This window comes from Brachyistius frenatus, unplaced genomic scaffold (genome assembly GCF_029030835.1).
Source record: "Brachyistius frenatus isolate BFR_SWC_R1_liver_20210118 unplaced genomic scaffold, ASM2903083v1 Contig_29, whole genome shotgun sequence".
Classification (NCBI taxonomy): Eukaryota; Metazoa; Chordata; class Actinopteri; family Embiotocidae; genus Brachyistius; species Brachyistius frenatus.
The window spans coordinates 106315-133131 of NW_027210628.1; the positions used below are offsets into that span (position 1 = coordinate 106315).

The 26817-nt window shown below is 39.6% G+C and overlaps 1 protein-coding gene and 1 long non-coding RNA gene across 2 annotated transcripts; both read left to right on the forward strand.

Annotated features, from left to right (window-relative positions):
• The first annotated feature begins 272 nt into the window (after positions 1–272).
• Positions 273–6807, forward strand: LOC138621148 (uncharacterized). The gene is made up of 2 exons (XR_011310924.1): positions 273–391; positions 3568–6807. It is a non-coding gene; the product is annotated as an uncharacterized lncRNA (long non-coding RNA).
• A 1150-nt stretch (positions 6808–7957) lies between these two features.
• Positions 7958–24003, forward strand: gna15.1 (guanine nucleotide binding protein (G protein), alpha 15 (Gq class), tandem duplicate 1). Its single transcript, XM_069698957.1, has 8 exons — positions 7958–8148; positions 8507–8668; positions 12569–12753; positions 13100–13254; positions 14497–14625; positions 15825–15954; positions 17368–17521; positions 20545–24003. The coding sequence occupies exons 2-8, from the start codon at positions 8518–8520 to the stop codon at positions 20748–20750; spliced, it is 1110 nt and encodes a 369-aa protein (XP_069555058.1). The 5' UTR covers positions 7958–8148; positions 8507–8517; the 3' UTR covers positions 20751–24003.
• Positions 24004–26817: the final 2814 nt, after the last annotated feature.

Consider the following 26817-nt stretch of genomic DNA (forward strand, 5'->3'; position numbering starts at 1 on the left):
AGCCAAACACGGATCGCTGACAGTCAAATGGACCCTTGTCGTCCGTGCATTTTCTGGCTCCTGGTCTTTTTTCTTCTTTTTTTTTCCTGGTGCTGGTGGACGCTCCTCGTCACCCACTCCTCCTCACAGCCCCGGTGTGGCGGTGACGCTGACGTCACCTGGGATATAATTGATTGACAACGGGTAGAGCGAATGAAAACCGAGCGTGTGGGCGTCGTAGGCGGGCCTTTCCTGGACGGTTAAATTCCCCAAGTTTGCTTGAGAGGAAGTCGTCCTCTTGGAGGCGTGTCAGCGGAGGCGACTGACATCTGACTGGACGGGCAACGCCCATCTGCTGTCAGAGAGCAGCACACCCGGAGCCACACGGAGCCGGGTGTCTCTGAAATTCAAGGTACTTGTACTTTACTTGAATATTTCCTTTTTTTTTTTTTTTTTTTATGCAGCTTCATTCCACTCCACTACATCTCAGAGGCAAATCTAGTACTTTTTACTCAACAAAACGTTTGTCTGACAGATTATAGTTACTACTTTTCTAAATGCAATATCCTTCATCTCTCGTGAAATCCATTTGGTGATTTTTTTTTTATTTTATTTTAATTTTTCTGATAAACCGAATAATGAAATATAGCCTGCCCACGTGATTTAAGAAAATGCTCATCTTTCTTGAGCTAAATAAACTTAGAAACTTTTTAAAAACCCCACTTGAAACTAAAAAGCAAGACCTGAGACATGTGGTTTTCACAGTACAACGGCGGTCCAATCATACATTGATGCATTACTATAGATTAAACTACCAAACAGTAAAGTACTTAAAATTAGCATTACCCTTAATAACCACGACAGTAAAATTAACATTTGGTGATCAAATTTACATACTTTTATTTACGTAAGGTTTTGAATGCAGGACCTTTACTTACTGTAGTACTTGAGTATTTTCACAGTGCTGTATTAGTACTTATGTAAAGCACCTGAATATTTCCTCCATCACTGACAGTTTGTTTATGAAAAAAAAAAATTGGTTTTCAAATTTGTCATAACCTACTTGTGCTCGAAATGGTATTTCCTTTATTTTAAAACCACTAAACTACTACTTACATAGTTTTAAATCAAAACTAATAACTTAATCATTTAATAAATGATAAGTCACTTATATTCTGTGTAACAATTATTTTTACATATGATACCTTAATTATATCTAGCTGATAACATTTCTGAACGTTTACATAAGTAAAGCACTTTTAATTTAAACTTCTTCTTTTTTTTACTTTGTTATAATCATTTTACTCGAGTAAAAGATCTGAATATTTCTTCCACCACTGTCTGCAACACGGTGGCACAACATTTCATGACCAAAATGAGCAAAAAAAATAATTTTACATAACACTTTGACTATCAACTCTGGCTTTCTCCCTAAAATAACACTTGTGTCAACAAACAAAACAAGCAGCATCCAAGATACTGTCAATATTTGAAGTGGCTTTCATCCTTCAGTTACAGATGATAGGATAAGTTAAGTGTCTCGTGTTTTCCAGTATGACAAAACAGTATGTACTTTGTAATGTGACACATATGAAATGGGATCAGATAAATTGTGTAACAATTAGAAATTAACTAAACAATTCCCCAGTTGCTTTCTACAACCATGACCCTGAGTCATCAAACGCCAGCTGTTTCAGTTCATTCAACATCTGCTGAACAGCTACGACGTCTTTTCCCATTTTCTTCACCCAGGTTGCTATTAATGGTTCAAATTCCACCTTGGCCTGTTGATGGTGATTAAACTTTTAGTGAAGTTGAAACGTTTGGAGAAATTGAAAACGTTTTGCATTCACTTGCACATTACAGGAAGATATTTAATATCACTGCAGACCCCCTTGAAAACACGTATATCTATTATCCAAAGAATGTCTGCGGCAATTTTGGTCGCATTTGACTGAATATTTGTGGATGGTGGAGTTATAAGTTGCAGTGAGGCAAAGAGTTGTCACAATGCAGACCAACTCCTGGGAAGATTGGTGGTGCAGTGGTTAGCACTGTTGCCTCTCAGCAAGAAGGTTTGGGGTTTGATTTGGGGCTACATGGCAGCAGATTTTTAACAAGTTCTCAGGAACAAAAAAGGAAAGGAAACGCCAAGAGAAAGAAGCCCTACTGAGAAGCTCTACTCAAACAGGTGGAAGAGCTGAAGGCTAAGCTGCAAAGGGCCGAGGAACACAGCGTCTCTCAGGAGCAGAGCCTCACAGAGCTCTCCAACAACCTGAAGTCAGAAGCAAAGGAAAACAAAGAACTCTGGAATCAGATTGAATATTTGACCGTCGAGTGCCACAAAGCAAAGACCCGGGAAGAGGAGCAGAGCGATCTGTTTCGCAAAGAAAGAGCCAAGTGTTTCGGCGAGCAGAAATTGAGGATCAAACTTGGCAAAGAACTAGAAGAAACCCAGAACCAGCTGGTTGATGAGAGGAGACAGGTGAAGCTGCTGGAGAAGAAGCAAAATTAAATGAGGAAGGAGGTTGAAAACATCAGAGTTTCACACTGTGGCAACCAGATATATGAAGCTTAAAAAACAAAGAGTCACACCCTTCAGCAGCAACTTGAGACAGAAAGGAGGAGTCACTCTGAAACTTCATCAGAACACTACCCTACCCTAACCATTACCCCTAACCCAACTCTACCCTACCCTACCCTACCCTAGCGGTTTTAACATACAAAAAAAACCCTCATCAAAGTTGGTGCTTGACGCATGTGCAAAGTTTCGTGAGGTTAGGAGCATCCCCGGACTTTAAACATCAACTTCCTGTGTCATGGCGAAACATCAAACTTTGCCGCATTGCCCTGGCGACGCCCTTTCACAAAAAAGCACGGGCTTCTCAATATATCATCATCAATGTCTAAAAACTAAAAACTATTCTGACCCGATTTGATGTCGATGTGATCAACCAGTTTGACAAAGCACATGAAAGTATGAAATATGTCATTTCCTATTGCCAGCAGTGGGCGCTATGACTATGAGCGAATATTACCATACAGGTGTCTTCAGGGCAGGACTTTTATCAAACTTGTAATGTTTGAGGAAGATCGGAATATGTACATAAAAGTTACAGCAACTTGTAGTTTCATGGCGAGACGCTCAAAATGGCCACCACGCCATGTAAGCTACTTTTTTTTTAAACTACTAAATCGGTTGGGGGGCTTTAACCCGTACTATTATATTTTACATGTTATGTTTGCATATAAAGTCTCTTCATCTTAACAGTAACTGGGAAATGAAGTATTAAAAGAACAATAGTAGCCTCTGAAATGTTGTGAAGTAGCGGCATGAAGTAGCAGAATTTGGAAATAATGAAAGCACAACTATTTCAAAGGCATTTTTAAGTAAACGTACATGTATAGAAGAGTTGGTAACTTTGAAATGTTTAAATGAAAGTGAATTCAGAGGTGAAAATGTGTGTTAGCAGTGATAGTTTCCCTCCATGAATCCACCCAAACCATGACGGAAACTCCTCCTCCTTGTTACTCTTCAGTTAAAGGTTTCTCATTCTTCCTGTTGATGTTTCGTTCATCTCTGACCAGGGACGAGGAGCAGTGCGACGAAAGGCCAAATATTTCTGAAGCGCTTTACTGTCATCACCAGTTGCAGTTCCAACCGTGTCAAGTCCCTCCGTGTGAATGAGAGCCAGCAGACAATGTGGTTGAGCCAAGTGACATCTTGTGGACATGCGATGGAGTCGCAACAGTGAAGTTTTGATGCGTCACACTGAACAAAGTTCTCTCTGTGTTTGGTTTGTGTCCCTTTTATGTTTAAAAGGAATTCATAACCTTACTACCTGTAGTCTCATTTGAAGACTATATAGGGTATTGTCAGATGAGGAGACAAGCAGTCCCTTTACATAATAGCAGGACTCCAATAGACACACAACAACTATAAACTTCTCATCCTGTTGTTGTTTTGCATCTGTTTTGACAACAAAGATTTAGTCTGACACACAAATAGTCACAATATCTGAGGTCATGTTGTGTGTCGTCATCTGTGAGGTTGTTTTATGTGTGTTTGTTGTGATTTTGTATCCCAACAGGTCATTTTGCCCCATTATGTGTTGTTTTGTGTCTTTATGTAGTTGTTTTAGCCTCTCTTGTAATTTTATATTCATTTGTGGTTGTTTGACTACTTGCACTTGTTTTATATCTGTTTTTAGTTGTTTTATGTCTGCCTGTAGTTTTTTTTAAATTTTTTTTATGTCTGTTTGTTGTTCTGAATCTCTTTGTAGTCCTTGCGTGTATTTAAGGTCATTTTTTTGTCAATTTATTGTCATTTAAAGCCTGTTTATTGTCATTTTATGTTTGTTTGTAGTTGTTTTATATCTGTTAGAAGTTACTATGTGTCTGTTATTGAATTTCTAAAAGTCCCATCAGGTTTTGTGGGTTAAGTGGACCTTTGACACTTTGGTTCAGTTGTCCAACCACCGTACAGGGTGTGGCTGCAGAAATAATCAAGCAATCAAGTAAATTCAACTACAGCTAAGCATTTCAATAATTAAAATAAAATATTTAGAAAGATAAGACGAATGTGATTGTATTATATCTAAATCAAAGTTTAAAGTTGACTAAGGTGTCTGATCTCCTGAGGCTCATATACCAAAAATGCATAGTGTAACATCAAAGAATGAAAAAGGATGTCAACAGACTCGTACTTGAAATGCTGACGAGAATCTTCAGACATGACTCATGACATTACAGGCAGACCTGCCAGCCCACATCTCACTAAGCTGCAATTTATAACTAAAGCCTTGACCTTCTTATGTCCCTATGTTTCTATTTTTTTTTCTAAGCCTTTCTATTCTGTTGTGTGTCTGTGTGTCTTTCAGCTTCTTATTTTTTCCAAAGGATTTTAAGAGCTTCTCTTAGGTTAATGTGAGGAATTGTGAAAGTTTATTTAAGTCTCCAAAAATGATCTTTTCTTCAAAAGTCTTCTGAAATGAAAATATCTTCTGTTTCCCTCAGCAGCCATTGACAGGCTGACAAAGTCTCGGTTACTGCTGCAGGTATTCAAGATTTAAAATATAATTCAGGACCTATAGGCTCTTTATACTGTAATTCTACTATGTATAGTATCCTTAAGAGATTTGGATTCACTTCTGTCAGCAGATGAACACTACAGTTATTTACTTTCTGTACCTGGAAGTATGAGGCTGACAGTTACAGTCAGGCCACACCCACTCAGGGTTCCTCATGGCCCACTCTTTTTAGGCCTTTCTCTCTCTCCTTCACACTCTGAATCCCTTTTTTTTTCTTTCTTAACACTGGTTTTGCCATGATGAACTGATATTAAACACATCTTTGATAAAAGGAGTAAGAAAAAAAAAAAAAGAACAAAGTCACTAAAAAGAATATTAGTGTTAGCACTATTGCTAATAATTATGAAACTGAAATAATATATTACAGTAAAAAAAATATTTTTCTGTGTTTCTTATTTCCAACAACACATAAAATGCAAAACACAACTGCATGCAAAGATCAGATCATATTAATGTTTATATACAGTAAAAACTAAATACAGATTGATGTCCTTATAAAAACACTACAACTTCAGTAGGCACACCTTCAGTGCCATTATGTAACTCGTTTTGTTAAACTACATATAGATCTACTCAAATATCAACCGTACAAGATACAAAACAGATGGCGAGTATCTTGAGGGACTTTGTTACAGGAATAACCCCTCTGTAAACTTTCATTGTGTTCACTGCAAAATGTTTTTTATTGAACCTCTATTCACTTACTTTACTGTAAAACACTAAACAGGACCCCACCATACACACCTCTCTCACTCTTAACCTCACCTTGTTCCCATGGCAGTGCAGGGCTCAGGTGATCTCACAATTTGAAACCATGAACACCTGGAAAAACCGGTTCTGCTGCCGAGACAAAAGATTGACACCCAAATAGCAGCCAAGGAGTAGGAGTGACAAAATACCCGCTGTACACTTAATCTTCGCTGCACTATGAAAAATTGCTCTGATAGTGAGTGATTTGTCATGTGTTTGAGGTATTTTGGGTGTGTTCTAATTAATCATATTTGATCACATGTAGCCTAATACGTCTGTATAATTTAGCTGTTAGTATTTTTAATGTTTTAATAACTTGATCAAAATGTTTTGCATGGAAATTCTTATATGATATATAATGAAAAGCATTTTAAAAAGTGAATAGAAAGGACACAAAATTAACGTGATGAAGAAAATTCAAAATTCAAGAATAATTCAATAAAAAATATCTGTGTCCATGATTTCACTTCAGCTCACCTGAAACATGAAGCAGGGCAGCCTCTGCAGCAGCAGAAACAAGCCGTCGAAACTTTATCCGCGGACGCAGTGCACTCGTGCAGACCACTGTCAAACAAACTGAATTCAACAGAATCCAGTTCCGGTACAATCTTTTCAAAATAATATTGATATCTGGCCTAATGTTTTGGTGTTCGCCACAAATTGTAGACTATATAGACGTATGCAAAACAACAAAGTAAAAAAAAAAAAAAAAAAAGTGATTTGAATTATCGAGTCTTATTCTGGAGTGACTATTTTGCAGAAATATTCTCAAACTGGAAAGAAAACTTCTGCCATTAAACCTAACTTTGTGAATTTTGTTCTGCTCTGCGCACCACTTCATCTTTTCCTTAACTTGTCTTTAACTTGTGAAATTACTGAGACTTGTATTGCTCTGAATGGTGCCGGGTAGGCTGCAATGCCAGTGAAGTAGTATACTGTATATTTTATGTACAAAGTGTCACAAACATTAAAAACGCCATGAACCAGGCTTTGGCTGGCGAAATGTCCTCACTGAGCCACAGACATTGGTCATTACATAAAAGTTGTTGTAGTGGTATTGGTTTCACTTGTAGTATTGTGTACTCTGTCATATCTGTTCACGTCATGAACAAACAGATCCGTAAGACCTGTGACCTTCTTCTTTACTTTGGAAGAATATAGCCGAGGAGTGCTCAGTATCAACGATGAATCAATGTCTGAAGGGAAGGAAACTATTGCTGCCCTCCCCTGGCAATATTTTAAAGCATGTCACAACTTCAGTCACAGTGTAACATGTGATGTCATTACAACCACAGGTGTAGTTGATGGCTGGATCAATAAGAACATACTGCAGGGTAAATTAAGTTTCAGATTGTTGGACTGACATGAGAATAGTGACTTTTGATCATCTCCCTGTTTTTTTCTTATCATGTTCCTGTAACCAATAATAATACCACAAATATTTATAACAATAATGATGATAATAAAGAGGATGGATTTTCTCTTCAAACTTTATCTTTTTAAACATGTGCTTTGGTGCCAGAAATATTCAGATCACTTTCTGAGATTAAAGTATCTCTTTTACAAGTAATAGTTATTCTTTCAAAATGTTACTTAAGTACTCGCTACTTGAATAAATATGACCGTTAACTGTAAAAAAAAAAAAAAAAGAAGAATACAAGTAAAGACTCAAAGGCAGAAAATCCCCCCTCTGAGAGTTAGTAAGTGGACTACTATTATTAATGAATGTTCAGTGTTGTAGTCTATCAAACTGTTGGTAACTATTTTATACATTATTGAAAAGGGCATTGAATGTGAGGGATATGTTTTGAATCTGTAATGAATAGCAGGCCTAATTACAGCTGTTAGAAAAAAAAAGTACATGTTAAATATTGAAATAATGTGTAAATTTAAAGCATGAAATGACAATATTCAGGTAAAGTGCAATTGTCGTCAGTATTTGTGTCAACTTTTACGTATCGACCCACAGTGAAATGGAGTGGAAACAACGTGCTCTTATTTTATAGGCGCAAGCGTCCAATTTCGGCGCGCCTGCCTCCTTTCCGCTGCGTCGCGCTGAGCGCATTCCCGTTACGGAGTGTTTTGAGCGGAGCGCGGCGGCAGCACATTCCTATGTAGGCGCGGTGGACTTTCCCGAGCTGCAGGTTGTTTCGTGTGTTTAAAGTCCGTGTCAGTTCTGGATAATGACGCCGCCTGTGAGCTCCGGCGACGGGAGCTGTTAGCCGCAGGGGGGAGAGGGACAGGGGAGGACACGCTGGGACATGGACCGCGAAGAGCAATCAGAGCCCGGACCTGCTCATCTTCAGGGAGTGTGACACACTGATTGGAGGTACGGAGCTGCGTTGTGTTCCGTGTGTAACGTCCAAACTGCCCTCGAACAAACTTGTATAGACACGGCAGCTTGAGGTGATAGGAAATACAGTTAGTTATGTGAAGAATTTAAAGATACAGACGGCTGAGGCGTTATACTGAGCTCATGATACACAAAGAACCATTTAAAGTTAACATCTGGTTTATGTGTGTAAAGATCTCAGGCTGTGTGATAAATCCTGACAGGCCCTGATGAATCAAGTGGGGCGCAATAGATTTTATTATGAATATCAAATGGGCTCTGGGCGTCTTTGGTTTATTGTCAGCCCTTATCGGCTCATGAGAACTGATGGGTTATCCATTAACTGTAATTTCAGTGCACTCGGCCATGGCGGGCTGGTGGTGGTGGTGCCGCAGCACCTGTGCCTGCTGCCTGTCCGAGGAAGAGAAGAAGACCGTCGCTGTGGACAAAGAGATCAAGAGGATCCTCAAGCATCAGAAGAAGAAGGAGAGAAAAGAGATTAAAATCCTGCTCCTGGGTCAGTGCCTGCACACAGAGCACCTCACACTGCTGTTAGGCCGTCACACTAATATACATGAGAGCCGCAGAAAAAATACACAGTAGAGCAAGTGAAATAGACATTAGATGGCATTCAAATCTGACAAGAAACGCCCTGTATACAAATTAAAACTGCTTGGCCTGTTTGGTAGCCCGCAGCCCAGACAGTGACAAAACTATGCGAGGCATGTGTCATCATGTGAGTAGGAGAAGAATGGTCCGGATTGGGGCTGGTTATACCTGCAAACTGGGGACTGGAAACACACAGCCCATATAGCTACAAGCCTATTTTACAACTGGTTAGACGACTCAGGACCTGACTAGCAGCAGACCGGCCTTTTACGTTCATCAAGTCAGATGCAGTCAAATTCACGGGCTGAAGATATCAATGGGCTGATAGTTAAATTTGGATTAAAGGGACATAATGCTGAAATTATTAGTCGACCGTAAAAAAATGAACTGACAAATGGACTTTTACTTGTCGTGTGGCCGTAACTTAATATCCGTGGCTTCTCTACTGTTTGCTAGACAAAACAAGCAATTTAAAAACATCGTTTTGGTCTCAACGAAATGTGATGGACTTTTCTTTTACAACCTCAAGCTAACTGATTAATTGAGTAAATTAATGAATGGATTAATGAACAAGGAAAATAATTAACTTCATAAAATTCTCAGTAATTAAAAAGGAGGTCCAGGAAGATGCATTTTTCATTGAATTACAATTTTTATCCTCATAATCATTTTATTAATCATCAAGGCATTTCCTCAATATTGATATGGAACTAAAGTGAGGATGTTTCTCACACTGAATGAGATTGTTTCCGAGTCTTATGAGACAAAAGAAAAATCCTATTTCTTTTATTCAACACCTGCAACTATTGATTTGACTTGTTATTGATTAATGTGTTGATGATTGATTAATGGTTTTTGTTTGACCCAAAGTTCAAAACCTAAAGATACTCAGTTTAGAATGAAATAAAACACAGAAAAGTTGCAAATTCTTACATTTTACAAAACCAGAGAATATTTGGCTTTTTTTCTTGCTTATAAATGACATTTAATCTTTTATCACAAGTATTGTTTACTTCTTTCAATTGAATAATCAGTTAAACAACCAGTTGTTTCTGCACTGATATAAACCACAGCATCTTAATACGACAACTGGGCTGATGGTGTCCAGCAGTGTTTTATTTTGAAAGACCACGACTGTTGGTAAAATGTAATTCACTGTAACGAAAGAGCGAAGGAACACTCAGCGAAACTACAACTAGTAAATGGTCACATGTTTAATGTGTGTAATGTGTTTGTTGTGTTTAGTCTGTTATCAGCCAAGTACATAAATAAGATGTATAAGGATCAGGGGGAAACCCTGCAATGATCTGGAGATCCCGTCAACAATAATATTGAAATATTATTTCCTGTATCGTTAAAAATGACACATCCAAACAGCACCGCTCAGTCACCTGAGCATCTCCAATTGAGGCACTTCTTCTCCCACTCACTCTGGAAATGATAAGCAGAGACAAAGTGTGCATGTTATAGAGAAGCGTTCAGCAGCATCTGTCAGTCACTTTGTTCTTCTGTTATGGTTTAATGGATTTCCTTTAAGGGCTTTTAGCTTTTTATCATGTAACCGTTGAATACAGCTGAGAAACGAAGCTGTAGCTTCCTGATGCTCGTTGCTAATGAGTTGATCAGTGAATGAGTCATTTAGCAGCAATGGCTCAAAGGAGAGTCTTTATCTATGATGTGTTTTAATTATATTCTCTAAAACATCACTTCTATATTTTAGTTTGAAGCCTCCTATTTAACAACAAATATAAAAAAAACTCTGCTAACTGTGAAACAAAGTCTCCTTCGGCATCCTGTTATTTCTTATTGAGTATTCATCCAACAACGTGGTTGACTTTTTCTTCCAGCGGAGACGTACGATTCAAACCCAACCTGCTCAACATCACATTTAATTGATGTTTATCTGCAACTCTAAACTCCATTAGTCGGTTTTTCTGACCACCTAGTCACTGATTCCAGCTTCTTGAAGGTGATTTTTTGTTTTGTTTGTTTCTTTATTCCTCCATGACAATAAGACTTAATATCTTTTAGTTGTGAACTCTTGGTCGGGACAAAACAAAACATTTTAGGGTGCACCCTCAGCTTTTGGGAAATACCGGTGTCAGCGCGTTCGTTGATTTGTGAAAGAACTACTCCGAGAATCGTCAACCTACAAGTTGATTTATTACAACAATTGGAGAGTCAAAAGTCATCCTGTACAGGGAAACCTCTCAGTTCGTGAGCAGCACACAGTTAAGCTTGCTGAACATCGATCCAGAGAAGAGTACCCATCTTACTGTTATACAGAGTTTTATATGAAAATGTGCTGTTATCTGTTGGTCCAAAAAACTGTTGGAAAGGGGCCGTGGTTTAGACTTCACTCTCTCTTGTTGGTGCACAGGCCAGTCCCAGCCTCTCGACACACGATCTCAGCCATTCCTGTGAGACAGCGCTCTAGGTGGGAGGAAGCCTGCCTAGTTTGTGGTGCACTTGTTTTTCTGGCCTTGGTGTCATGTAACTGAACATCATCTTCTAACTGCCATATCTTTGTTATCATGTGCGTGTATGCCTCCCTCCTGATGACTCAGATCTTTGGGTATGGTGATCTGTTCCTCTTTATCAGTAAACATATACACACATGAACATTGCGGGCAGTAATACAGTTTATGCACAAAGTCCATCATTCTGATCCTTTATGATGTATAAACCTGAAGTTGCACAGTCGTATAAGGGCATAAGAAACAGTATATTTTATACAGTCTAACACCGGTCAATGTTTTCCACAATTTTCTGACATTTTAAAGACCAAACAAGAAAATGATGGACAGAATAATTTATAATGAAAGTAATTATCATTCGCTATTCCACTGGGGACAGCAGGACTGACTGCAAACATAACAGTGGCATATTATAAAAAAATGTATGGTGAAGGTGTCAAAAAGCTGTAACTTAGCCACACATCCAGCAGACACGGGGCAACAACAATTCAATATTTAGAGTCATGATCTGCCAAAAAGACAAGTAAAATTTTAATACAATATTATGAAAAATATCTAATCTAATGACTTTTTAGCTGCTAGGAGCTTCATTTTGTTCACTGGCAAGTTGTCTCTGTTCGAAATAGGCTGTGTACAAAATAGGGTCGATTCAGGTGTTGAGACAAAACATTGTAGTTGCCTTAAAACCAAAACAATGAGCTGAAAGGTGCTATAATTCTCTGGAGAACGGAATCATACTGCATTCGCAAAAGAAAGTCTTAGAAATGTATTCTCGTATTTACGACGTATTATCTCATAATTACAAGATGTGGATCACATAATTCTAAGCAAATTATCTGATAATTGTGAGCATATGTACAGTAGCCTGATGGGGTAGTACCACAGTGATCCAGTGAGTTGTTTGTGTATCAAATAATACACAGTAGAAGTTAATATCTCGCATAGTAGACCTAATTTAGCAAAATCAAAACATATATAAGCTAAAAAAAAATATATGTTGCAGCCCACAGTATTACTTATTGTATCCATGGCAACATTATACTTGAGGTTTCTTGTAACAGTTTACATCAGTAAATGCATGTCCAGACATTTTCAAGATCTTGTCTCATAATTATGAAATAAGCTCTCTTTTGTGCATACAAAGCACACATTTCTGTGATTCACTTGACTTGACCAACTTGTCTTTGGACTGTGGCTGAAAAACAGAGCAGCTCGAGGAAGCCATTAGAAAAAGAGAGAGGATGAATTAAGAAAGGCCGCAGTCAACATCAATGATTAATTTAATGGATGGTATTTTGGAAGTATTTTTGTTCATTATTATTTCTCCTCAGGAACTGGGGAGAGCGGCAAAACCACCTTCATCCGACAGATGAGGATCATCCACGGTCGCGGCTTCTCAGAGGAGGACAGGAAGGCCTTTGCCAAATGTATCTTTCAGAACATCTTTACTGCCATCAAGGCCATGACAGGAGCCATGACAGCGCTCAGAATCCCCTACTCCAACCCGGAGAACGAGGTAAACTCAGGTTACCAGGCCACAGACCTGCACCAGCATCAACACACACAGGCACACGCACTCACTCATAAACACAGGTGTCATCACATCAAGTGGAAATCGTGGGATTATGTCCACACTGAAGAAGAGGCATCAAACACACCGAAACAGAAATAATCACGCAGCATGCTGTAGTCTATAAATAGACCATCAGCACACGTTCGACTACAAACTCCACACAGAAACCTGTAGCAGGATGTGCTTCCTCTAGTTTAAGAGGTTTGTCACTGTCATATCTAATGTTTTGGTCACAAACAATTCAGTACATCATGACATCTCGCCCGAAACATCTGTCGCTGTCCCCCAGATGTACGCCAAGTGGATACAGGACGTAAACACAGTGCAGGTCACGCATCTGGAACGAGGATACGTCGACGCAATCCGCCGCCTCTGGGCAGACTCGGGAATACGGGCCTGTTACAGCCGGCGCTGCCAGTACCAGCTCCTGGACTCCACAGAGTAGTGAGTAGCTGTGTTGTCTTAGCTAATGATGAAACACTGTCACAGCAAACTGCCAACAGTGATATCACAATAAAGGAGTCAATGATAGACATCTGAATATCTGTGAGAAAACAACAGATAAATATCAGAAAAGCAGAACTAATGCATTATTTAATGCACACTTTACCTTAGAGACATCCGTGTTAAGAGTGGTTCCAAAGGATGTGACACTATATGCATATTTTCTCACTTATTAACTGAGTTCATATGCTGCTCCTGTTTTAAAAAAAAAAAATTGTTTTATTTGTTTGTGTTTTTCCAACACGCTGTATGCTAAATCACGTGGGCATTTAATAAAACAGATCACATGCAGGTGTTACTTTTGTCAAAACCTGACCTTTGTACCAAAACTCACAAGTGAGCGTAGAAAAAAAAAGTCTGTTTAGACAAGTTGTTTAAAGTCTGTGCGTCTGCTGTGATTGTGATTACTGGTTTCCATTTTGAAGATATTATCTCGTGCTCTGGGAAAACATTTCCATGACTTTCTGAAATTATATGGAACAAACAATGAATCTATTTGTCCAGTAAATCATCAACCGAAAAATGGCTGATGAAAATAAGTTTTAGTCCCGACCACAGACTGGAGATAAAAGTGGACGTAGCTTTGGGGTCAGAAAAGTGAGGCCAGTGCGGAAATGCCTTAAACTGCAATACCAACCAGGGACACTAGGGGGTCGGCTCCAAAAAGGCTCAGAGCCCAGAGTTAACCTCAGATTGTTTGTTTTCATCGACATGAAAAGATTTAACACAGCAGTAGGTATGAGCCTCACACTCAGAGTATCTCAGGTTTCACAGAACAAAGGCCGGACTCAGCCTGCCTCTTCTTTCCATCTTCTCTGCTGCTGTTGTGTTCTGTGTTTACCCGGCAACTCAGTCGACACGGTGTGTGCACGATAAGGGAAAGGCAGTCAACATTAGCTAATGACAGCTTGAATCAACACGAGCCATAAAGCCGTCGTCTGTACACAGGCTGATGTGGACTCTGTGCTCCCTTCTCGTGTTTTTAATCACTGTTTGTTGCTATCACCACGAATTCATCATACATCTTGTGTCGCTTCAGTTTGCTTTACACGATTCAGGCTGGATGTAAAGCAAACAGAGGCCATTTGTTTTACTAGACGTCTCCTCTGGCATCAGAAACTGACTTTTTAGCGCTGCTGTAAAACTTCTTTTTTTTTTTCTCCTCTCCTTCCTCTCTTTCAGCTACATGAGTAATCTGGACCGCATCTCCGCCCAGGACTACATCCCCACAGAACAGGACGTTCTGCGAGTTCGATTCCCCACCACGGGCATCCACGACTACTCCTTCACCATCAAGACCATCACACTAAGGTGGCCGGTCCTCAGATTACCAACCTCTCACAGGAACAAATCCAATACCGACACTATTCACCGCACTGGGGGCGGGAGGGGTGGTGGTACTATTGACTCTGGCAGGAGCTTTGTCTGCTCACGACTGTTTGGACGCAACAGGATCACATTTCTGATTGCCTCTGTACAGAGCTCCTGCTGGGAAGTGAGGTGTCTCTGTGTGTTTTATTTTGAACGTGGGGGGGGCTCAGACGGCAGGCAAAGATCCAAAGTTCACTTCGAAGGGACATTGTGTTGCCAGATGAAATGACATCTACTCCTCAGACCTGAAGAACGAATCTACCTAAATCCTCAAATGAAAAATAAAATACTAAATATTAAGTATTAAGTAATAAATACTTCCTCCAAATAAATATATATATGAAGGTATAAACAGGATATGTTCTTTTTAAATCTTTGGTTTTATTTCTGGATTTACAGTGAGTTTTGGAGAAAGTGGAAGAGGAAATTTCTTCCTTTAGAAAAGTCAAATGAGAAGAGTGACATGTTAGTGTGAAGTACAGGTACTGGGACAGTTACAATTGTTTGGTTGGTTTGGGTTCAACACTTCAGCACATTGAGTTTCACAAGGGAATGGATGGAGTTTTTATTATTTTGTCTTTGTTACAATGATGCTTACCCTGCACCCGGCTTATACGATAATAAAACAAATAAAAAAAAAAATTCTAATCTAATTTTCAAATCTTTGTTGACAACAAATTTAAAGAAATGACTCGTAACAATAAATTGGTTGTTAAAATAGTCGGTGATTCATTTTATGTCCATTAACTAATCGATTAATCATTGAAATTTTACAACAAAAATTATGACAAAAAAGGTTTTCTGTGTAACCCTGAAGAAATCAAAGCAATTAGTCCTTTTCAGGCTTTTGAGACAAAGATACCAAACTGAAATATGTCATTCATCATTTCAAATCTGAAGTGCAGAAACAACAGAAATCTGTCATTGGCTAAATTCTCTCACACTATTCTGTATGTATCTTAGAGAACACAGTTCACTGTCTGTAAATATTAACACCCCAAAGTTTTGGGATACTCTTTAGTTTGGCACTTTGCCTTTAATTGTTCTAGATCAGTGCTAAATAGCAGCTATTAACTGTTACTTTCATGAATAGAATAAATTAGTTTGAACTCTTTCTTCCTCGCTCTGGTCCCCGGCAGGATTGTGGACGTTGGTGGTCAGAAGTCGGAGCGTCGGAAGTGGATCCACTGCTTCGAGAACGTCACCTCCCTCGTCTTTCTGGCTTCCCTCAGCGAGTACGACCAGTTCCTGGAGGAGAGGGAGACCATTGTAAGAGCACTGTGTCATATAAATGTGTCACTGTGGCCCTACTTTAGCCTCCTGCTGCCGAGGGTGGACAAAATAGAAAGAACACTCACACGATAAAGGATTTACTACCAGATAGTTTACCAGATCTTTCTGATCAAGTACGGCATCAAATATCAAAAGTGAAAGTACTCATTATGCAGAGTGGCCCCGTTCAGTGTTTATTATTATTACTTCTGCATTAACATATAAAGCTAATTTTAACCACTTTTTTCTGTTTATGCTCTTCAGGGTTGATGCAGAAAATTCAGAGATTACAGTTGATAAAACTAAGAGGAAGGAGCCGCTTGTATTTGACAGTCAGCGAGTTAAAACTGTTAGAAGTTTCAGACATCTTGGTTCAGTCAGTTTTGGACGACAAATTTTAACTTCTGTGAAAAAACAAACTCAATTTTATTTTTTGGAGATACAACAGTTTCAAGTGAGTCAGTGAGTGTGTTTACAAACTCTGACAGAGGGTGTTTTAATGTGGAGGCTTGGATTAACAGCAATAAGTGGGAATAAAATAGTCGCCACTGCCAGCAAAATAATCAAGAAGCCTCAGATGAAGCTGTGCGAGCTGCGCAACACCGACCTGTTTCCTCTGTTTGAGAGTCTGAACTCTGGGAGGTGACTTTTAGTGATAGAAAATATGTTTAAAAGGTCTATCAGCATTTTACACTTAAAAAAAATCGGAGACAGCAAACTTTCTTTTTGATTTTAGCTATTATTTCTGTAAATGTTTACTTTACAGTACTGGACTGCATTCTCTCCATTCATGTCTTCTTCTTCTTAGGACTGTCTTGGTGCCACATTTGTTTCTGTGTCCTACATGTTGAGGAGCTGCTTTTATATGTCGCTGAGCCATTCTTTTCTGTTTCATGAACTGATCAGATGTTTTGATGACGTCAAGACGTTGGATAAATAGAGTACATCCATTGAAATTTGCTGCTGGCGACCATGTATTAATCTCTACATCGGTGTATCTTGTATGCTCTCAGTGGTCACTTCATCCTTCCACCAGCAGGTTTCACTCTTGTACAAGGAAGCCTCTCTCTTCTCTCTCAGCCTCTGCAGCCGCCCTTTCACCTTCGTCTTCATCTTCTTCTCTCCCATCCTGTCACTAAACTGTTAATCCCTCTCGGACACTTTTTGGTCCGCCAACATATTCATTAACGTCCACAGCGATAAACTTCCACTTCTCTTTCTTTAAAGGAATGATTTCTCCCTGCTTCATATTCACCTTGTCATCCCTTTAAAACTTTGTCTTTAAGTCAAAATCGTCTCAAAACCACATCTTTGTAACTCTTCTATGTTTAATAAATTCTTCTCTGTTGAGCTGAAGCAAAAAGCGCTGCAGACTCCTGGATAAAATCGAAACTCCTGTCTCCTCCTCAGAACCGCATGAAGGAGAGTCTGGCTCTGTTCTACACCACCATCCACTCTCCCTGGTTCCTCAACACCTCCATCATCCTCTTCCTCAACAAGACCGACATCCTGGCGGACAAGATCCAAACCTCTGACCTGCAGAAATACTTCCCCAATTTTACAGGTCAGCCCAGCTCACATTTGTTTCTTCTTATTTATTACAGTGAGTTGATACTATAGGAACAGCAAATGTTGGAAGACCGAGACGAGAGGTGAAACATTTAGTCGATCAAAGAATTAGTTATAAATGGTTATAAACAGAACTAAATTCTGATAAGTTGTAAATCAAAAATGAAGATGGAGATTTGCTGCTTTAATTGTGGATTGAGGAGTTTTGGGTTTTGTGATAAAAATCGTAGATTTGGAGTGAAAAAGTCAAAGGACACCAATTTGGGTGGCAAAACAACAATGTTTATAGACAGAAATCGATAATGTTTATAGACAGAAATCGATCAAGGAGAGACAGTGACAACTGTAAATGTGTCTTATCAATCCATCTTTCTCCCATGTCCAGTTATAATGTTGTCCTCCAGAATGTTCTGTATTTACAGATAAGCTTGTCTCATCCTTGAAACTTGGTTAAACCTGGGAACACTAAACTGTCTCTGTCTACAGCCATAACACACTTTGCCTTGTGAATGTTCCCACTCTAAATTAAATGTCACATTCCCTGACTCTGACTAGTTTGTTTTCACAATCAACTATTGTAATATTCTCTCTCAAACGTCTCCCTTGAATTAAAATAGTCGCTGCTCGCTCGCAGGTTTGCGCCGCTCACTTTCAAAACTGTACCCTTGCACTCACATTTCCTCTGCTCCAGTTTAACCCTCCGCCTTGCACTCAGGCTGCTTCCGTGCACTCGCAAAACTTCTGCTCTCAGATCTCTGCTTGTGCTCCATGGATTTTTGTGAAATAACCCAGCAAATCCGCGAGCGAGCAGCGACTATTTGAGTCCGAGGGGAGACCTTTGAGAGAGAATATTACAATAATTGATTGTGAAAACAAGAAATCATGCTCTCAATCTGAGAGAGCATGCTCTTGACTTATGGCAGTGATGTACCCCCATAAATAATGAATTACAAACTTGGAGTAAACAGACTGATTCAACAAGTTTGTGCATACCTGTCCAGTTACTGAGGTGTGTGTGTGTCTCTGTGAAGAGTTTCACTGGCATCAACAGGCGCAACTGCAGCCAGTTGTTTGCAGGTGTTTATTCTCATCACAGTGTGGACGGTGCTGTGATATTGTTTTACTGTGGCCAATTTGCTTTCGCCATCTCATCCCATCCCAGTGCACCCAGTAGAAATGTATCATTTCCAAAAAATTATCTGGAAAGTGAACTCATCTCCAGTGTGTTTCCTGAGTCTCAACTGCAAACAGTCTCTCTCCAACGCTGTCAACAAAGATAGCGAAAGTTATTTCTTTCTTTCTTTCTTTCTTTCTTTCTTTCTTTCTTTCTTTCTTTCTTTCTTTCTTTCTTTCTTTCTTTCTTTCTTTCTTTCTTTCTTTCTTTCTTTCTTTCTTTCTTTCCTGCTTTCTTGTCTTCTCTCCTTCCTTCCTTCCTTCCTTCCTTCCTTCCTTCCTTCCTTCCTTCCTTCCTTCCTTCCTTCCTTCCTTCCTTCCTTCCTTTTCTTCTCTGTCTCTCTCAGTTATAAATGAGTCACTTCAGGTACTCGGTGGGCTTAATAGTGAGGCGGAAGTCTTTAGCTCTGCTAGTATGAAAGGCTGTAAGAGCATCACCCTGCAGTGCCCCCCCCCTCCCCTACACCCCCACCCCCACCCCACACACACACGTGCAACCTCCACCACCCTCCCTTCTTCTGTTACCCATGGCAACCACAGATACTGGGTTTCCCGCAAGCCGAGGACCCCCACCTAAACACACCGGGTCTACACACGTGTGTGTGTGTGTGTGTGTGTGTGTGTGTGTGTGTGTGTGTGTGTGTGTGTGTGTGTGTGTGTGTGTGTGTGTGTGTGTGTGTGTGTGTGTGTGTGTGTGTGTGTGTGTGTGTGTGTGTGTGTGTGTGTGTGTGTGTGTGTGTGTGTGAGTAGGGAATTAAGGACTGCAAGTGAAAACCTGCAGTTGTGTGTGTGTCTGCAGTGTATCCACTGTGTTTTACCACCAGCATTAGCAGGCTAAAATAATGACTCATACAGGGTCAAGCTCCTTGATGTCAATTTAACCTTAATGGCGACTCTGAGCATCTCCAACCAGCGGCTGATATTTCCTGGTAATGCTGCTTCGTTCCTGTGTGAAGACTCTGTGGCCTTTATTACTGCGGCTATAACTACATTTGTATTGTATTTGTATTTGTTAAAAGGTCTAATCCTGTTTCTGAACAGTGAGAAACTGAATTTAACGCTGAAATTATTAAAACAGTGATATATTATTGCAATAAATCTAAACAGTCATTGCGTACAGGTTTTCCACATATGGTTCACAGCTTTGTTTCTAATTTTGTATTGTTATGAGTATAAAATACAGTAAAAATGGGTATAAAAACCTCCCAATAGCTGGTTTTATTTAGCAAACAATCCAAAGCTGCAAATGTTTGGTAATTTTCTGAAACAATTACTAAACTGATGAATTTATATTCAAAATAGTTGCAGATTCATTTGCATTCGATCCACCGAATCTTGTTGCAGATGCAACTTAATGTCAATTTAAATTGAATATCTTTGACTTGTTGATTGTAGCTTGACCTAAACAGTTACAAAGGGGCCCTGGGACCTTTTGATGGACCTTTGACACTAAATAGATAAAATAATTAATTACTAATTAGTTTTGTCTCTCATTTGGACCCCTACTCCTGTTGTGTGATGGTGTTGTGATGTTCCAAGTGAAGTGAGCAGGGTATTTTCAGCGCTTCAACTTTTGCTTCATGTACATCACACCATCATGATGACTTGACACAGGTAGTGATCAAGTTGACTTAGTAATATTCACTGGGATAGAAATCAGAACAACACTTAACATAAGCAGAACTTTTTCTAATGTAATAGGATCAGTGAAGGAAGACACTCGAATCCTGAACGTTGACTGTAAAAAGTACTGCTACGTTCCCTGATATCTTCCCTCCCATTTTATTTACTCCTCTGCTGCCTTTTTGTTGTCCCCCTCCGTCTCTCACCTCTCCTCTGTGACAGGTAAGAGGCAGGACCTGGAAGACGCCAAGAACTACATCCGCTCGCTGTACGAGCAGCAGGCCATCAACTGTGACAACAGGGAGGAGTGGAAGACTCTGTACCCGCACTTCACCTGCGCCACAGACACCAACAACATCCGCCGGGTCTTCAGCGACGTCAAGGACACGGTGCTGCTCAAGTCTCTCAGGGATTACGGAGTCATCTGACCTTTTACTGAGCGGTGAAAACCAGGAGGAAGAAAATGCTTCATGTGTCTGTCTGGACTGTTAACTTGTATGAGTGAAGACTCTGATGAAGGTCAAAATGTGATTTCTATCCCCACACAAAAAATGGATTTCTTCTGAAGTCTGGACAATCAGACCACCGGCCATGCTTCCGCCCACTCCTCCACTACTTTTCTCTCACCTCCACCATTACGACTACTCCACTCTCCCTTCCTCGTCCTCCCAAGTAGCAAACATTAAGTGGGAGACACAAGACTGTGTGATTACTGATCAGAGAGCAAGGAACATGTAATCACCCTCATTTCTTTCTTTCTCTCAGCTTCCAGCTTTCTCCCCAATTTGATTTTGTTTGGGTTTGAAGATGAAGAAGTGTTTGGGTCATGCGGTGACTGAATTGATCCATAATTGAAGCGGGAGGAGACATGCTATGAAGTGCTGTGCTGCCATTAACAGAGTAATGACTTGGGCAAGGGGAAACGGGGGCCCACACACATTGGTACTGCTACCACACACATTTTAAATGCTCTATGTGTTTCCACCAGTCACATTCAGGTATAGTAGAAGCTCACAGGCACAAAATATATGCTTTAAATGCAATCTTTATCATTAGACCTCCTCATCCTGTGATTTTCTTCCTATATTGTTTACCAATCAAAATCCCTATTGATTACAGTTATCTCATACTGGCAATATTTCTTTCCACATTATCTGTTTCAGCACATCTGTTCGTCACCGTTTCTCTCAACTATCGAGCAGAGTCAGTGCAACTTCCTCCTATTAAGCCTCACTCAAGGTGCCATGACAGTAGCGTGTGATAATATCCTTACGTTCACCTTTAGAGGTCAGGAAAATTTGCAACCGGCAACTTGCTCCTTTTGTGTTAAATGTTATATCATGCAACTCCGTGTGTTACATGAGGAAAAAAAGGAGAACGCGTTGGTTTTTTTTAATTGTTCCACACACAGTGTGAATCACGGTGAGTCAAAGTCAAAGGGATGTGGATGAAAGGCAAGCTAATGTATCTTAAAAGTGTAGTTTTGCATTGTTAAAAGCACCTTTTCTTCCATTTCTTAACTTATTTTCCCACTTTAACTGATGAATTTCTTCATCAAACTTAATTGTAAAGTGGACTGTAAAGCAGTACAGTTCTGTGTAAGGAGGCAGACTGCAGGTGAATGTTTAGGTTCTCCATCAATTTGAGATATCCTGACCTGCTCCTCTGGGGTTTATAAAAGACAGGCAGCTGCTTGCCTCATCAATATCATGTCTGGAGCTATTTTCTGCTGCCTACAACTATCAACAAAAGTCAGTAAAAGCTGGTTCAAGTGCTTAAAGGGGAAGTCTATATTACACATGGTAAAAGCTCCAAAACTTCAGTGTGTAAAAATGCACCCGGCAAGTGAAATGCCCCGACTTCAGCCTGCTTTGAATGCTAAATTATCTCCAAATAAACACATGAATTGATGTCTGATTGTTCGCATAAGCCCACAAACATCCACCCAGTCTGCGGCCTCGGTTGCTTGGATTTTTCAGTGGGTTGTTGGCATATGGATTTTAACCTCCAGAGCCGGCAGCTCCCATAAACTGCCTAATCAGAGCAGAGCTAGCTCAAAGGGAGGAAGGCCTTAAGGAGACAGGAGCTCAGTCTACGTCCACACTCGTATGTTGTTGTTTTTTTAATGCATAAGTTTTGCTTCGTCCACACTTTTCCAGCATCTTTGAACCCCCAAAATAGAGACTACTAAAAATGCTGCTGATACTGTTTTAGTTTGAAAAGTTCAAGATTTGCGTTTTTGTCTGGACGGGTTTTTTGAAAACGGTGACGATGACACTTAAGTTCACTTCCTTTTTGGGCCTTATGAGTCACTATTTGTCCTGACTCGTCACGACCCATTTCTTTAAGTAAACAAACGACATCACCCTCAAGTTAGTTTATAATGCTACTACTGCCTACATGCACATGATGCACGCTCGTATTAAAATGATTTGCAACAGTTTACCGTTTGCAGCAGCATTATGAACTACATGGAGCGCTGGTGTCACTGTATTTGGTGACCCTTCACATTCTGTAACCTGCCTTGATATTCTTACATAAATCACCTCCCTCCTCATGCCTTAAACCGAACCAACGTAACCAACACTGCACGTCACCGAATCACAGGTTCATGTGCAGTCTTTATGAATAGTCATGTGATATGTGTTTTCAGGTGTGGTTGGAGATTGGTTCAGTAAACAGTGCTAAAATGCTCCTCTGGGCAGAGATTGTTTTGAAATGATGACGTATTTCTGTGAACATGGCCTGAAACAGTCTGACTAAGACGGAGTCCAAACTAAGAGTCTATATTAAATATCAGATAAATAAAAACATTTTTAACTGTAAATCGTGCAAAGAAATAGACCTAGAAATGTTGATATGTCCACTACAATTGGTCTCTTTAATGTGCCTTTTTGAAAACTTCACAAATATACAGCCATGAACAGCTTTCTAATAGTACTACTTGAAGTTGGTAGATACGGTAGCTGCACCCATGCCATCGATCTCTATTCAAAATTCCTGTCAGTTTAATACACATTTAATAATTTGTTAACATCAGTACCATAAGTATGATCACAGTTTTAAAAAGTCAGAAGTGAATGAACTTAAAGTTTGTTTGTCCTACGTTCATCTAACAAGTTCACCCAAAGATGGTGGGAACAGGCGATCGGCTCTGAGGAGGGAACGATATCAAGTCGAGGTGGCAGATGGAACTCGGTGTCAGTGGGTGGAGGAGGGAGTTTTATAATATTGATCAGAAGTGTGAGTTCCACCCCCCGTCTGCGTCAAAGGCACCGTGTGCTTAGCGGAAAACTGATATTGAAAATCATGAAATGAACAGATGTTGACGGAAAGCTCACAGTGGCGGTTTCAGCTGCTGTTTGGTTGATTGTGTATGTTTTGAAATACACACTTCTGCACTTTGCCTTCAGATGTAGTAGCTACATTTTGAAATCTTTGAGGTGCCTTGAAACACAAAAGTGTAGGTTTTACTGTAATTTACTGACGACTACTTCTAATGATTGATTTGCAATTGCTGTATTTTTTTAATATTGTTGATCAAGAGCACACAAGCTGTGACTACAGAGTGTGTTTGCTGATGAACTACTTTTGATGAATTATTTTGTGTATACTTGGGTAGAGGAAGTGGGCAAATAGTTTTTTTCTCGAGTTAATATTAAAAACTAACTTTTGAACACACTCCTCTGCTTTCTTTTGTTTGTCTGCTTGGCAGATACGGCCGGAGACTCTCCCTGTCTGTCTGTGTGATGTGTTTGCTCCCAGCCACACTGTGAGACTCTGTCACCAAGACGAATAAGGTCTTAACTGGCGGCGCTCGCTGTTACCTGCAGTTTGCAAACAAAACAGTGCAGGATTTGCATGAGACTGACACTCATTTCCATAAAACAGTCTGTGTGCAGACTGACAAAATTCCTCTGTAAACACAGGTGAAACCTCCACTAAGGACAAAATGTTGACTGTCTGTTTAAAAAAGTCTGATTTTATAGACTTTATTGAATAAAATATGTTATAGATAGTATCTATGAGGGTAGCGCAGGTTTCATACAGTCAGATGATAGATATTCAATCTGTTTTATTCCTCCATCTGACTTGCAGAACCAAAGTAGTTCCTCATTACTGAGAGACAAAATATTAGCCTACACACTGGCATATATGTTGGCTGATGTAAAAAAAAATTGTTTACATAATATAAGAAAAACATGCTTTAGGTAAATTAAAAACTTGCATTTTTAAATGGTTTATGATTGTTATTTATAATCAATACATTCCCAGTGAAGTTCAGTTATAGGGCAGTGATGTCAGTGTGGACAATAAACAGTAAAATATCTTGCCTCCATCACATCTTTGTCAAAAGTGTTAAAACTGTTCAATGAGCACATTTGATGGATCATTGCAAAAATTTGTGTTTATATCTTCTGTATATACAGTAAAAGCGTAAAAGAATATAGGCCAATATATCAGTATCAGACTTTTTTTACTCCCGCATATTGATATTGGCCCAATAAATACAGTGTTGTTCGGGCTCTCACGTTTATATGACAAATTCACAAAGACGTGTAGTGAAGCACATCCCGGAGACATTTCACTGTACTGCACACAATGAACATGTAACGCACACAACCACACACACTGTGGCTGTCAGAGCACCGCACCACGGACTGTGAACCTGAGGCCCCGGTGACTGTCAGCTCCATCCAGGCGACTTGACATTCTCCAGTGTTTGTGTGTTTGGTGTGTGACAGTGACAGTGACAGGGCCACATCAGCCGTTCTGTCTGAGTCTCACAGATCTATTAGCAGTGAAGGAGTCTTGTCACTGCAGTGAAAAGCACATTGCTGTGCTCCCGCAGTATTTCATTTAATTATTGAAGTGACACGTTTCCATCAATAAAATCTTTTACAGGCACAAATGTTCTTTTCAGTTCTCACATCGTACATGTTGAGCTCTCTGAACACTGACAGTGTTACACAGGTGATCAAGTCAGAAAACAACTGGAGGAAGAAGGCAGATAAATGTTTTCAAACAATCAGGCACCAGCTGTGCGTTATAATCTTTAACATGATAAAAAAAAAAATATATATATATATATATCCTATCCTGATGAAGGCAATAGTACTACTTGACTTAACGTCTATCGTACTGTGATGCTGAGGACCAGTATGAATTATGTTACCTGCATAACTTAAACACAGCAACAACAAGTGCGGCTGAAAGCGGCTGCATTTTATACAGAATCTAAATCTCACTCTGAGTTTCTGTTGTTTTTTACAAACAAAAGAACCAACTGAGATCATTTTTGTTTAGTTTTTACTGAATATTTGAAGATGAACTTTTATGTTTATATTTATATATATAACTACAACACTTATTTTAATGTAATTGTATGATTTTGAAATTTATAATGTAATTGTTTTCAGTATTATGTCATATCCTCAAGAAAATCGTTATCTCAGAAATATCCTGAAATTATTTTAGGGCCATATCGACCACCACTACCAGGCGCTGATCAAGAATAAGTAAATAAACAAATAAAAAAACATCAATAAGTCATAAAAAATAATAATAACGAATAGAATTTTGTTATTACACATTCACTGTCACTACAGTCAGAAAAAAACTCCTTTTCTAATCACCAATTAAAGCAGAAGACCAGGATGTGGATTGAAGTGGGTCAGCAGTCCTCCATCCTGCACTGAACACTGATGCTACAGTCACATAACAGTGACAGAAAACAGAAAAAAAAAAAACCTGACTTCATTCAGACTGTTTACACCTTATGTTAACCCACAGCTAGCTTGGTAGGCACCCAAATATAATAAGCTCAACAAGTGACTCCATATTTAAACAACAAATGTACTTTTAAATCACAAATATTGTAGCAGTTATTTGTTTCCAATATCTATGACTTGGAATTACAAAGCTGACAGAGGTTCATGTGAATGATTCCGCTGGTTTTCCATTGTGCACACAAATCACATGACATCACTCAAACTGAAGGATTGAGAGGAACTCTGCAGCAGCTGTGCAGTGTGCTCCTGAAAGTTCGGGGTCTAAAGGAACATTTGTTTTGGCCTCTTTTGTGATATGAACTCTGTTGTTCAATCTTCATCTGATTTAGTTTATCAAAAGAAAAGATTTGTTTTTATTTCTACCTGAAGTACGCTGCCGTGACTGACTTGAATCGTCCGCATAAGCTCACAGAATGAACTTCAGTTTGGGCCACAACCAATTTGCATGGCTGACATTTAAAATTATTGATTCCTTGGGGACGTGCCTCCAAAAACTGGCTTCGCTGAGAGAGAAGGGATTTAACAACAGGTTGGAAGCCGGGTCTCGGTACCTTTTGCTAATAATGAGGGATTTGTTTATGTAAATCTCAGATGACATGTGCTTGCCTCTTCTGGGTGCTGAGTGACGGGGGAGAAGTCCAGCAGCTTCCCGATCAGGTGATCCGCTGAGCAAGGGAGCAGAGCCGAGTTGTGTGGGGCTGGT

Bases quoted from the DNA above. Each gene is read 5' to 3' on its own strand.
- gna15.1 (XM_069698957.1), top strand. From the start codon at position 8,518: ATGGCGGGCTGGTGGTGGTGGTGCCGCAGCACCTGTGCCTGCTGCCTG. The intron at 13,255-14,496 runs GTGAGTAGCTGT...CCTCTCTTTCAG, and splicing joins CTCCTGGACTCCACAGAGTA to CTACATGAGTAATCTGGACC. The intron at 14,626-15,824 runs GTGGCCGGTCCT...GGTCCCCGGCAG, and splicing joins ATCAAGACCATCACACTAAG to GATTGTGGACGTTGGTGGTC.